General features: G+C 44.1%; 1 protein-coding gene across 4 annotated transcripts in view; it reads left to right on the top strand.

Annotated features, from left to right (window-relative positions):
• Positions 1–876: 876 nt before the first annotated feature.
• Positions 877–13863, top strand: part of Myof (myoferlin) — a 130338-nt gene continuing 117351 nt past the window's right edge. For all 4 annotated transcript variants that reach the window (XM_013034371.1, XM_013034369.1, XM_013034370.1 and 1 more), the window contains exon 1: positions 877–1019. In XM_013034371.1, the coding sequence (XP_012889825.1) occupies positions 932–1019 (88 nt within the window). In that variant the 5' untranslated portion in view covers positions 877–931. The remainder of the gene's footprint in view (positions 1020–13863) is intronic.

Raw genomic sequence — 13863 nt, 5'->3', positions numbered from 1 at the left:
AATAAACCACCAGAAAACTGGAAGTGGCGCTGTAGCTCAAGTGGTAGAACCTTGAACTGAGGGACAGTGCCCAGGCCCAGAGTTCAAGCCCCATGATCGACAAAAAAAGAAAAAGGAACAACACAGAACAATCCCTATGATGTGATACTCTGTGCTGTCATTTCTATAGAGTCAGAATATATCAAACCCATGTATGACATGTGTCTGCATGTATTAACGTGTATATGTAAATCTTATGTTATAAAATATGTAGAGAAATTCCATGGTGAATCCTTTTGTAAAGCAAAGGGTTAGCCCCCAAGACACTGGGTTCTATAAATCCACTTATTTTGGTTCTTGGATTGGGTTTATACTTGAAATAAACTAGTGATTCCTCAGTCGTCCAGTAGGGGGCATCTTCTAGCTGCTTTTTGAAAAGGTTGCTCCGTGGTGGATACGTTCAACAGCACAAGAAGAAATTCTCAAAAGCACATAGAAGAAAAAGAAAAAAAGACTGAATACTCCATGAAACTAAGGAAAGAATGAAGAGATGGTAGAGAACCAATTAATTTAACTTCATGAGTGATCCCTACAGTGCAACCACATTTTGGACTCTCCAGATAAGAGTTGCTTTTAATAGCTCCCAATCCATTTTACTTTCGTTTGTTTCACAACATTTTGTTTTGTAGATGCCTTGTACTTTTTCACTTCCACATTCACTGAGTGCTTAAGTCGGTGCCTGGGGCACTGCGTGGACTGGGGAGTGTGGGTATCAGTTTACACATCGCCTTCAGTAAATAGTGCTCTGAGGTCCACCCATTGGCCTCTCCCCTTCCCTCTTCCCCGGGAGAACCTCCCTGCTGGAGGCTTTCCACCCATTCTCTTCGGGGCTGAGTGGCCAGATCTTGACTTCGTCGTTTGCTGAAATTTGCTTTCTACTTCACTAAGAGCCATGCTTCGTGTGATTGTAGAATCTGCCAGTAATATCCCTAAAACGAAATTCGGGAAACCGGATCCTATTGTCTCTGTGATTTTTAAGGGTAAGGAAAAGTTTTCTTTTTACTCTTTATTTTTACATTTCTCTGTTGGTCTGTGTTGGAATGTTAGCAACTTGGGGCTTGTTGGTTTTTTTTAAAGCCTGCTCTTAGGCAGGCAGCCTGCCAAGCCCAGCCTCTGCCCTACTGGGTTTTGTTACCTGGGCAGGTCAGGGGAGAGCACTGAGGGATGTGGAAGGTATTAGATTTCCCATGGGCTTTGAGACGCCCTTGCTGGGCTTGACACCTTGGCTCTGGAACTGTGATTGCTATAAACTAGAAGGGGAGAGGAGGAGGAAGGGGGAGCGACATGTGTTTTGTGTCTCTTAATTTCATGTGTGGAAAAAGGGTTGCATTTTTAAATTTACCCTGCCTGTGAGAATTGGGTAAAGGAGTGATTTAATTGCTAAAGGCCCCAGGACTCAATGTATACAGCTGGGTGCTGCTTTTAGGTTCTGTTACTGGATTTCTGGCAGGTTTGGTAGAGTTTATATTTTGAATTAATTTGTTATCAAGCTATTTGTGCCTCTTTGTACATGTTCCTCACTAAGCAGTTGGGGTGGTTTTTGTGCCTTTTATACCTTTTGGATTGCTCGTGGTAGGAGCTCTGAGTAGCCTGACTATGGCTTGGGAATATGTTGCTAACTTGCCGAGTGACCTTGAACTAGTGACTATTTCTTTACATCTCAGTTTTCTTCTTAGAATCAGGAGAGGAAGGTAGAGCCAGAGTGTCTTTAAAAGTCCGTTCCCCCCACAAGTGGCTATTTTTCTATCTTGTTTAACTGTGATTGCAACAGAGGGGCTGAGTGGAGGGTGTGGCAGCACACTTCCAGGCAGGGTAAAGAACCTCAGCTTTGCTGGAGCGGTGACTAAAGCTGGGTTTAGGAGCTTGACCTATCTTGTATTTATCTGTGGTTCCTGCTAACATTGCCAGCCCTCTTCCTGGCAGGGGACAAGGGTAAGGGGATGGCAGGGAGCATGGGAGTGGTGTCAGGCACACCTATTCTCCTATTCTTGGCACCTTTCTTTCTCCCTCCAGGAACCTAGCCACTTCTGGGTAATCTAGTCCTTTCTAATTTCTTGAATCCATAAAGCTGGCAAATGGTTGTGTGTGGGGTGGGGTGGGGTGGGGGTGGGGGGAAGGGGCAAAGAGAAAAGGGAAAGAGAAAGAAAAAAAAACAAATTTAGATTCTTAAAAGATGATGTAGTTTAAAGATCTCACTGGTGCTGGTGGCTCATCCCTGTAATATTATCTATTGGAAAGGCTGACATTTGGGGGAATCAAGGTTCAAAGCTAGTCCAGGCAGAAAAGTCAGGATTCTATCTTCAAAACAACTAGCAAAAAGCAGGACTAGAGGCATGACTCAGCTAAGCAAGCAAACCTAGCAAGCGCAAGTCCCTGAGTTCAAACGTCAGTATTGGCAATCAATCAATTTAATTAATTAATTAATTAAATGTCTGGTGACTATTATGTAGTCATGTTATATCAGAGTTCATTTGTGTGTGTGTGTGTGTGTGTGTGTGTGTGTGTGTGTGTGTGTTTGCCAGCCCTGGGCCTTGAATTCTAGGCCTGGGCATTGTCCCTAAGCTCCTTTTGCTCAAGGCTAGCACTCTATCACCTGAGCTACAGTGCCACTTCCAGCTTTTTCTATGATTAATTGGAGATAAATGTCTCACAGATTTTCCTGCCCAGGGCTGGCTTTGAACCATCATCCTCAGATCTAAGCTTCTTGAGTAGCTAGGATTACAGATGTGAGACACTGGTATCCGGCTGTGTGTATTGGTTTTAAAAATCTTTCTTGTCTTCTGAAGCATATATAAGAGGGACACATGAAGATTTTGTAACTTTCACCATTTGCATGTAAAGATATTGAACCTTTTGGGTTCAATCTAATGTTATTATTTGAGGTAAATCATATAGCTTATAAGGGAATTGGAATTAACACTATTGAAGTCTGACCTGTCTGGGGTATATGCATTAACAGAACATTTTAAATGACTAACAATATACGCCTATGAACATAAACAGTCAATTAAAAACAGAAAACATCAGTTAAATTGGTAAGTAGAGTCTACCCGATCAATTACATTTACTAGATAGTTTAACATTAGATTCTTGGTGAGATTCCTTTGGTTTTCCGAATTGAGTGGTGAAGCCATTCATTCATTCATTCTGTTCATTCATACAGAAAGAGCATTGGAATCTGTGAACTCTAGCTAATATAACCTTAATGTCCATTGACATTGGCTAATCCAGATTTAAACCACTAGATCTCAAATTTTTCAGTTAATGGACTGGGGGGAATGGAGGCGCAAGGGTGATCTCTCTTTGGTTCTGCAATTTTGTAGTTCTGCACACTGAACATTTGTCTCCCAAAGATAGAAGGGCCCTGCCTTGGATATGGTGTGTGGGGGTGATAGCAAAGCCTTCTAATTTTGCCCCTTCCCCATTTTAAACTCTGTAAAATTAACTAATATGAAGTTCAGGCAAACCACTCATGAGTGGGGCCATGGAGCAAGGCCAGGTGCCCTGTGGAGCGGGGCAGTGTGTGACCTGGAAGGCAATCCAACAGAAGTTCCGTGTTAACTGAGAGCTGTGAGCATTTTGCCTGTGGAGTGGTCTATGCAACAGTAAGGACCTTCTGAGACCAAGATGGTGGGAGCCTGGCCAAGAGGAAAGTGTGGGAATTGGGGGCTGCCCAGATAGATACAAGGCTATGTTAGCCAGCTCTCCATTACTGGAACAGTACAGTACTGAGATGATCAACTTATGAAGAGAAAGGTTTATCTGCTAGTAAAACTGCCCGTCCCCCCTTCCACTTGCATCTCACTGGGGAACACAATGTGGTCTTTGGTGAACACTTCCTCCGGCCACAGCAGTTGGGAAGGTGCTACCTAACAGCTTCCCTCAGTCTTTTGGGGCTCAGCATGGAGGTTCTCAGCGAATGAGTTTGAACCAGGAGGATCAAGGGGTGACTGCAGGAGAAGATTCAGATTTTTCATTTCCTCAGGGCATGCCAGCTTCCATAAACTATCTCTGCATCTTAAGCCCAGTGTGTCCATGAAGCATAGGTGGTCATTGGCCACTTGAACTAAAAGGTACAACATGAGAAAATAAACGAACAATCTAGAACTGATTATACAATTAGAAATGAATATTCTCACTCCCGCCCTTCTCTCAATCACCATTCTTGAACCAAGGGCTTTGTACTTGTTGGGTTCTTAAAAGCTCTGTTCCTTCTGCTGCACCCTGGGGCTGGCTTTGAATCTTGTTTCTGCTCCCTCCACCTCCTGAATAGCTAGGATTACAGGCATAAGTCACCATGTCTCCATACCACCCCTATCTCCATTTTTACTTCATACCACTCCTATCTCCATTTTTATTACCTAGGAACCACAACAATTTGAACAATTTGATATAAACCTTTCAACCTTTTGCTATAACCATGCAAGTTCCCCCAGTCAGCACCACTAGCTCGCAACTGTGAGCTGTGCCATGGTGGGTGTCCTTGTGTGCATATCTTTGTGAACATGGCATTTCTGAAGGATTGATTCTGTGTGTGTGTGTGTGTGTGTGTGTAATTGTGGTTTCTTTTCAAGATGGGCTTGCTGGGTAGATCTTGCCATAGGACTTGCACTTTTCCTTTGACTCATTCCTGTTTCTGTGTCAATGTCTTGAAAAGGTTGGGAGAGGAATTTTTCTTATATATTTTTAAATTGTTGTGCCCTTATAACATGTGTTCTTATGAAACAGCCCATCTCCTGGGGGGACCTGAGATGTTTTTCTCATTCCGTCTCCAGAATTATTTTCTCCTTTCAGCCTCTGACAGACTTTTACCTCTTCAGATTGCTGTTGCTGTTGCCCAAATGGCTGCCAAATAATGGCTGAGTTCTACTTCTTTTTTTTGGGGGGGGGGTCCGGTCATGGGGCTTGAACTCTGGGCCTGGGCGCTGTCCCTCAGCTCTTCAGCTCAAGGCTAGCGCTCTACCACTTGAGCCACAGCGCCACTTCCAGCTTTTTTCTTTTTGCTTATGTGGTGCTGAGGAATTGAACCCAGGGCCTCAAGCATGCAAGGCAAGCGCTCTACCACTGAGCCATCTTCCTAGCCCCTCTACTTCTTTTTCTAGATATTTTTTTTCTGGGCTTAAACTGTGGACTTGGGCATTGTCCTTGAACTTTTCTGCCCAAAGCTAGTACTCTATCACTTTAAGCCACAGGTTCATTTCTGATTTTCTGGTGGTTAATGAAGATAAGTCTTATGGACTTCAAGGCTAGTGCTCTATCACTTTAAGCCACAGGTTCATTTCTGATTTTCTGGTGGTTAATTGAAGATAAGTCTCATGGACTTTCTGCCTGGGCTGGCTTTGAACTGCAATCCTCAGATTTCAGTTTCCTGAGTAGCTAAGACTACATCATGAGCCACTGGCACCCAGCCTTTTTTTTTTTAGATTCTTGTTATTGCATTTGGATGTGTTTGAGAGTATTGAGTAGGTCATTTCTAGAAACCCCTTCCAACCAAGCTGTAGCCTTGACCACACCAGCTCACTTTCCTAAGAATCCTTTCTCTTTTCAAAAAATGGAGCAATCATGGCCCACGTGAGAGAAAGTATACTTGCAGAAATCCCCAAAGCCTGTGTGACTTATCCTACAGAGGCTTGTCTGCTCTTAGCAAAAGCCATATCTATATACATGTATACACAGGTATATGCACACACATATATTTTCCTAGTGCAAGTTGTTTTTTTTACTTTTTAAAATAAATATGTATTATTTATTTAAGTAAGTATATATATATATTTATTTTGAAATGATACATAGCAGTTTTATGGAGTTAGAGGCTACAATGCAGCATTTCAGTAGAACACATGTAATCCCAGCACTGGAGAGGCAGAGGCTGGAGGACCTCAAGTACAAGGCCAGCTTAGAATATGCAGTAATTGGAAAAAAAAAAACACCAAAACATATATACTCTGCTAAATGATCAGACCAGGGTAATGGTTATAGCTATTACTTTTATTTCTTTGTGCTGAGAATATTCAAAACCCCAAGGCTATTAATGGCTTAAGTAATAGCTAGGCACTGAATCATGCCTATAATCTTAGCTACTTAGGAGGCTGAGATATGAGGATTGATCTTTGAAACTAGCCTGGGCAGAAAAGTCTATGAGACTCTTATTTCCAGTCAATTAGCAAAAGGTTGCAAGTAGAGCTGTGGCTCAGGTGGTAGAGTGCTAGCCCTGAGCAGAAAAGCATCTCTTTAAAAAAAGCCACAAGCTATGAGATGCCATATGAGGATGGTGAAGTAGGAAGAGAGAACTGTCTCTTGTGGCTTCTTCACTGTAGTCTGCCCAGGTGAGTGGTCCACACAGAGCCCTTGTTTACCCAGGGTATGCCACAGAACTAGTCTAGAAGCTTCTTACTAGGGCACTCCATCTGAACTAGGGTTATACAGACCAACACTGGCGGGGAGGGAAACAGTCCCTGTGCCCTTGACATTTCTTCTGGAGACAGGGCTGGCAGACTCACCATGGCAGGATGGCCGCCCCACCCATGCAGAAGCCTGGGAACTACCAAAGGCACATTCTGTGGCTCTCCATCACTTATAGAGAGCACTACTGTCTATTTGAAATTAATTAGCATGCCTTATTTTTCCCTTCCTTCTCCACAATACATCTTAACTATAAGCCCTCAGGTAAAGGAAGCTAAGCTTCCTTGCTTAGATTTCTCTTTAATGATTGCCTTCTCCATCCCCTAACCATTTGATACTGTCAAGCAAGCATGGCATATATATGTATGGAGGCAAAGAGCTGGCAGGAGATTGGTGACATTGTGGTGTCATAACATTATTGAGTTTTAGTCCTGAAAGGAATTATGGGAAGTTGGCCAATCTCCCTCCCCTCCCCCAAGGCAGGATTGTACTTAATATTCTCTCAGGTGTTTTGTAGACAATCTTGGTCAAGAGCCACATCACACATTCCAAAACACTGAGCACAGCTAGTTTCGATCTAGACACAACTTGGTATCTTAGACTTCTTTTGCATTCTTGTTACTGGGAAGGAAAATTGTGAGACTGTCAGTTGTGTGTGTGTGTGTGTGTGAGAGAGAGAGAGAGAGAGAGCACCAAACATTTGTATTTGTATATGAGACATCCACACAGGTGTTATGGTCAATAATCCACATAGAACTTAGAAGCCTAGACTATGGCTCTGTGTGAGTTCATTGAACAGCTGCTCTATTGAACAGGAGTGTAATTTGAGCACAGTTCTTACTCAGAAATAGTCAGCTGGACCCTTGAACCTTATCTGCTAACTTCTGATTGGCCATTAAGGATCCAAGACTCTGGGCTTTGGAACCAGGTGGATGCCTGAATAAGAATTCTTATTCCTAATTGCTCATGAGCAAAAAAAAAAAAAAAAAAGCTTCAGTGTTTTAGTAATATATCCTAGAAGACATAACAATGAAATATCTAATCCTATATAACAACTGATATAAGCCAATTTAAAAAAAACTTGGGCTAAAAATGAATGAATGAACTGGGTACCAGTGGCTCATACCTGTAATCCTAGCTACTTGAGAGACTGAGATCTGATGATCATAGTTTGAAGCCAGATTGGGCAGGAAAGTCCATGAAACTCTTACCTTTAACCACCAAAAAGCCAGAAGTGGAGCTGTGGCTCAAGTGGCAGAGCATTAGCTTTGAACACAAAAGCACAGGGACAGTGCCCAGGCTCTGAGTTCAAGCCCCAGGATGAGCACAAAAGAAAGAATGAATAAATGAATAATACCTCCTGCCTTGTAGTGTTGTTTGAAAAACAAATGGAAATACATGTGACACTACACATAGGAATTACATATATACAAATGTGTGTGTGTATATACGTAATAAAAACATATATTCTTTCTCACCTTAATCTGTTATTTGACCTACCCCCCCCCACATACAAAAGACCCCTCTTCTTATGACCTACAGTCTAGAAGGGATAACCTTTGGACTAGGCAGGCAAAGTTTTGCCCCAGATTTTTATCACCATGAGTCAAATATCTTTAGGACATTTTATTTCCTTTTTTATATGTGTTTTAATGAGTGATAAAAGCATGTACAAGGTGATGTTGAGCAAATAGGACCATGTGGATAACTGTGAAGCAAGGTAGTAATAGGACACTATATGCTGGTTTTGTTGACTCTGTGTGTGGGTATGTACATGTGCATGCATGTGAGTACCATACTGGGTACTGGGCTTACCGTCTCACTTGTTTTATTTTTGTGCTCTACCACTTGAACCATGCCTCCAGTCTGTCATTTTATTGGTTGATTGGAGATAAAGAGTCTCAGACTTTTCTACCTGAGCTGGCTTCAAACCATACTCTTCTAGATCTCAGCCTCCTGAGTAGCCAAGGTTACAGGCATGAGCCACCACACCTGGCAGTTTCTGCTTTTTGATGAGAGACATTCTAAAGAGAGGGGCATAGAGGTTGTTAGCACCTCTACATTGGCTTCCAGTTTATGCTTTCATCATTAGGACCAACTGGCAATGACTGCAGTATGGCTGAGTGTCAGCTGAAGGTGTGGGAGAAGTGACCTTGGTCCCCTGCAGTACCATGTCCTTGAACTGGCCCAGGCTCCCCAGGATAGAGCTGGAATCAGAGGTCATCCACCTCCTCCCAAAAGCACGCCTTGTTCCCAACTATCCCTCAGTCTGCTCAGTCTGGTGTCTTGAAATTCTTCTCATATCCCAGTGTCCTTTGTGTTTGCTGGCTCCACAGATTTTTTTTTTTTTTGCCAGTCCTGGGGCTTGAGCTTGGAGCCTGGGCACTGTCTCTGAGCTTCTTTTGCTCAAAGCTAGCACTCTGCCACTTGTAGCTTTTTCTTTGTATGTGGTACTGATGAATTGAACCCAGAGCTTCATGTATGCTAGACAAGCACTCTACCACTAAGCCACATTTCTGGCCCTCCACAGATTTCTGTAGGCTCTGTACATTGGGCAGTAAGCGGAGTGAGGACAAGGCCTGCATCTCTCTGGCACTGAGCTCTGTGCCTAGTAGGGTTTCCACAGATGTTTGGGATCCAGAATATTGAAGAAAGCTGAAAGGCAGAGGAGCCCCAGACTATAATCTGATCTTGAGCTTTGGTCATATTAACGGCAAGAAATCTCTTTGAGTCTCAGCTTCCCTAGCTGTGAAGTGTGAATAAGATCTATTTCTGATGAGCATAAAAATAAAATAAGGCTGGGCACTGGTAGCTCACTCCTGCCTATAATCTTACCTATTCAAGAGACTGAGAACCGAGGGTCACAGTTTGAAGCCAGCCTGGGGGGAAAAAAGTATGTGACTCTTATCCCCAATGAATCACTAAAATGCTGGAAGTGGAGCTGTGGCTGAAGTGGTAGCCTTGAGTGGAGAAAGGGACAGTGCCCAGGCCCTGAGTTGGAACTGGCACACACACACATACACACAAAGAAAAAAAAATGTTTTGGGCTGGGAAGGTGGCTCAGTGGTAGAGTGCTTGCCTTGCATGCATGAGGCCCTGGGTTCGATTCCTCAGCACCACATAAACAAAAAGAAAAAAGCTGAAAGTCGTGCTGTGGCTCAAGTGGTAGAGCGCTAGCCTTGAGCTGAAGAGCTGAGGGACAGTGCCCAGGCCAGAGTTAAGGTCCTACGACCAGACCCCAAAAAAAAGAAAAAGAAAAAAATGTTTTAAGGTATCTGGACTTTAAAAAAAAATAGATATTTACCATCATCGTGGCTCAAGTATCTGGCTGATTTGCATACAGCCCAGTGAGAAGTGAGGGGGCTGGTTAGGAGGTAAAGGGACAGAAAGTTGGCAGGCAAATCAGAAGCAAACACGGGCCTGTGAGCTGCTCTTTCAAAGGTAAAGCGGTGAGTTGGAGACAAGGACTGGATTCACTTCACATTGTGTCAAAACAACTAGTCTTTCTGGTGAAAGCAAAACAGACTATTATTATTTTGTGTGTGTGTGTGCCGGAACCAAGCCTGGCCACGGCCACCCAGCCAACGGAATGATACTGCCCCCTGCACATGGGGGAAGTTCAGTGTGCCAGGGCATTCAGATCTAGGCTTAAAGAGGAAGAAAAATATACAAAGAACAAGACAGGGAGGGAGAGAAAAGGAGGGGAGAAGAAGAGGAAAGAGGAGAGGGGAGAGGAAGGGAGGGGAGAAAAAGGAAAGCAAAGCAAAGAAGAAAACTAGCCCTTCAGGCTGAGTTTCCCACAGGGGAACTTTCTGACACACTGTGACTCAGTGCCCTAGAGGTGACATAGCTTAGCAGTGAATCAGGTCTGCTGAAAAGCGTGTTTGAGCCGTTTTATTAGCAGGAACTAAAACCCTAACTTGTTATACATGAAGTATTTAAAAATCTCCTATTTCACGGGTAGGGTGAGGTTCCATGCCACCAACACCTCTGTTCTCTGATTTATTACCTTCATTGTTTTTTATCTTAGTAGACACAGCCTTTAATGGGAAGAAAATTCCTTTGCCTTCTCATTTTCTTTTAATAATGTTATGTTTTTCTTATCCTTCATCACTGCCTCCATTCACTACCCAACCCCCCCTCTCTTCCTCCCTTTCTGTAGCTGCAGCTGCCTCCTTCCAAACATAACTCCCGTCAGCAAGTATGGATGGGTGTGGTGGCACACTCCTATAATCCTAGCTACTCAGGAGACACAGATCTGGAGGATGGCAATTTGAGGCCATCCCTGGCCAAAGTTAACCAGACTCTCATCTCAACCAATAAAAGGTGGATGTTGTAGAGCATTTCTCATCCCAGCTAGATCCTACATGGAAAATAAATAAAGCAAAAAAGTGCTGAAGACTTGGCTCAAGTGGTAGAGCAAGGGCGAGACCCTGAATTCAAATCTCAGTACCACCACTAAAGAAAAAAAAGAAAAAGAACTATGATGGATAGCTGCTCCACCAGACAGTGAGTGTGTCACCTCTGTGGATAGGTGAAAAGCAAGCCAGACGTGGGTCTGCTCTCAAACAGCTTCTAGAATAAACTGTGAGTGGAGGCAGAGTTGGATGAATTCAGAATACCTGGAAAGGTGTTAGCATGGTTTGCAGGTGGTGGTGGTGGTTAGAACTTAGCAGTAGAAACACTGGGCCAAGCACTTCACAGCTAGGAAGGGATTTCATTTTAATTTCCTCACTTTTTTCTTCACTAAGAGAAATAGATGAGAAGTCTCTTGGAGGTGAGGAAATGCAGTCTTGTGTAGACTGAGTCACGTGCCTTGCTGAAAGGTCCCCAAGCAGGCTCCAGGCAGAGCTGGGACTCAACATCCCCCCAGTGCTGAGGCTGGGCACGCCTTCTTTGGTGCTAGAGGCTTGGTCTTGGCCGCATGCTTTATTCCTTCTCTTGGAGAACGCTCCTTCTTACTTCTGCGGTTCCCTCTCTTACCCATTGTACTTCCTTGGGAAAAATTCAACCCTAGAGGCATCTTCCCAGACCAAGGTGAGGAGCTGGGGTGCTGGTGTCTTCGGGCTGGATATTGCTGGCCCCGAAGGTTTTGTGAGGTACTCTCACTGTGCCAGGGGACCTTGGGTTCTGGATGGGCTTTCAGTAGTGACTTGCTTTAGGAAAGGGCCCTGTCCATGGACTTAATACTGAGAAAGCTAAGGGCTTAATCTTACTTGTTCTTCACATTAGCAGGTATGGATGCAGGTGTTTATACCCATTTTGTAGATGAGAATGTTGTGGCTTAAAGAGATCCAGGGAGACCGAAGCTGGGTAAGGGGAGGAGCAGATCTAGGACTTGAGACTCAGTCTCATACTATGTGGCTGGTGTTGTTTGTACACAGCCTCGCTCTTTTGTTTTCTTTTCTTTTGTGCCAGTCATGGAGTTTGAACTCAGGTCCTGGGCACTGTTCCTTAGCTTTTTTGCTCAAGTCTGGTGCTATAACTATTTGAGCCACAGCTCTATTTCTGGCTTTTTGGTGATTAATTGCACATTTAGAGTTGCACAGATATTCCTGCCCAGGCTGGCTTTGAACAGCAATCCTCAGATCTCAGCTTCCTGAGTAGCTAGGATTACAGGTATGAGTGCTAAGTGCCTAGTACTGCCGGTGCTTTAATTCTACAGTTTGTCCATCCACGTCCTAAGCTCTACAAATAAGCAAAATCTTTCTCTCTCTTTCTCAGATCTACAACAAACATCCAGATTTTTTATTAGGAAGCCCAAGATCAAAGCCTTGATAGCATAGGAAAGAGAGCTGAGGAGAATGGGTTAAAATTGCTGGCAATGGTGAAAATCCTGTTTAAAGAGATTATTAAGTATGGGAGGAGAGATTATTATTAATTGTGAGATTTCAGGGAAGGTTCAGCCAGTTTCACTTAAGAGTGGTAAAATGTAATTAGGGAGATTTTTGATTCTGCAGTATGGCTTTTGTTTTCAAAACTTTTATGGGACCATTTTATTTTCTTTGATTTCAAATTATCCCACCGCTTGTCTGATGGAAGCAGTTGCTGATTTAAATTCTAAACCAAACACAGTAACATCTGCTGTATCCTGGACTTTCTCACTTGGTCCTTGCTGCCTCTGCCAGGTGGGCATTTGAATCCCCCTTTTACTAGATATTCACCCCATGAGCCTCCCTGTGTCCTCATCTCCTCCAATGGGTTGGAAATAAACTTGACACAGACCAGCCTTCATTGAGTCTCTAACAAATTAGATCTGAGAAACACACCAGCCAGAAGCTGTAGTGGTCAAGAGCCTCAGTTTCTTCATCTGCAAAATGGGTGCACTAGCACCTGTCTTGTAAATATGGATATGTTTCAAGCACTTGGCACAGAGTGGATACTCATAGGCAAATCAACACGCAAGCAGCCCACTCACACCTCCAATGAGCAGTTGGCAGCGTAAACCAGATAGAACCACTTCCCAGATTGGCATTGAGGAAAGGACTCATTCAGGTGAGTTCCCTTTGTTCCCTTGGAGGAGGAATTTGCTAGCAAATTCCTCAGGGCAGCTCAGAGCCAGCGGGGCACAGGGCACAGGAGGGAAGCAAGAACCTGGCCCACCTTTCCCAGGGGAGTCGGTTTAATCAGCAGTATAGCTGCTGCATCAGAATCGCAAGGACCAGCCTCTGTTTGTTTCTCCACTGCCACTTGGCCTAAATGCTTTTCTCCTTAAACCTGTTGGGTGACATCTTTCCAAGCACTGGGTCAGCAGAGCCAGTTTTCTAGAGAGGAACCTTCGCAAGTCCTGAGGGCTGAGGAGTCCCCTGCTGCTCCTACCCACAGCACTGGTTATTGTAGTATTCTCCGCCTGCTCTTGAGGCTGTCAGACTGACTGATGGCCCTGGAGGACAGTCAGCGCCCACATGTCTGCTGCCCCAGGAAGTCACAGAGCCCGCAATGGAGCCATGTGGGAGAGGAGTTCTAGCAAGGCTGACCCCCGTGTCACTGGGCCCTTCCTGGGCTCACTGGCTCTGCCCCTTGGAGCTCCACAACCAGAGAAATGCCCTAGGATATGCAAATGAGGGCTGTTCTAGTGCAATAATAAGAACCATCTAGCCAGGCACAGGCTCACACCTGTAATCCTAGCTACTCAGGAGGGTGCGATCTGAAGATCTCTGTTCAAAGTCAGCTAGGGCAGTCAGATCTGGAAGACACTAAATCTTCAATTAACTAGCAAAAAAAAAAAAAAGCTGGAGTTGTGGCTGAAGTGGTTGAGTGTCAGTCTTGAATGAAAAAGTTAGGTGAAAAGAAAAAGTCAGGTGAGGGTGAGAGGCTCAGAATTCAAGCCTTAGTACCGGTATAAAAAGAAAAAAGAAGAGGAAGAGGAAGAGGAGGAGGAAGAAGAAGAAGAGGAGGAGGAGGAGGAGGAGGAGGAGGAGG

This window comes from Dipodomys ordii, unplaced genomic scaffold, assembly GCF_000151885.1.
Source record: "Dipodomys ordii isolate 6190 unplaced genomic scaffold, Dord_2.0 Scaffold188, whole genome shotgun sequence".
NCBI lineage: Eukaryota > Metazoa > Chordata > Mammalia > Rodentia > Heteromyidae > Dipodomys > Dipodomys ordii.
Note: the sequence above shows the minus strand (reverse complement) of the source record. Positions and strands in the feature narration are given on the sequence as shown.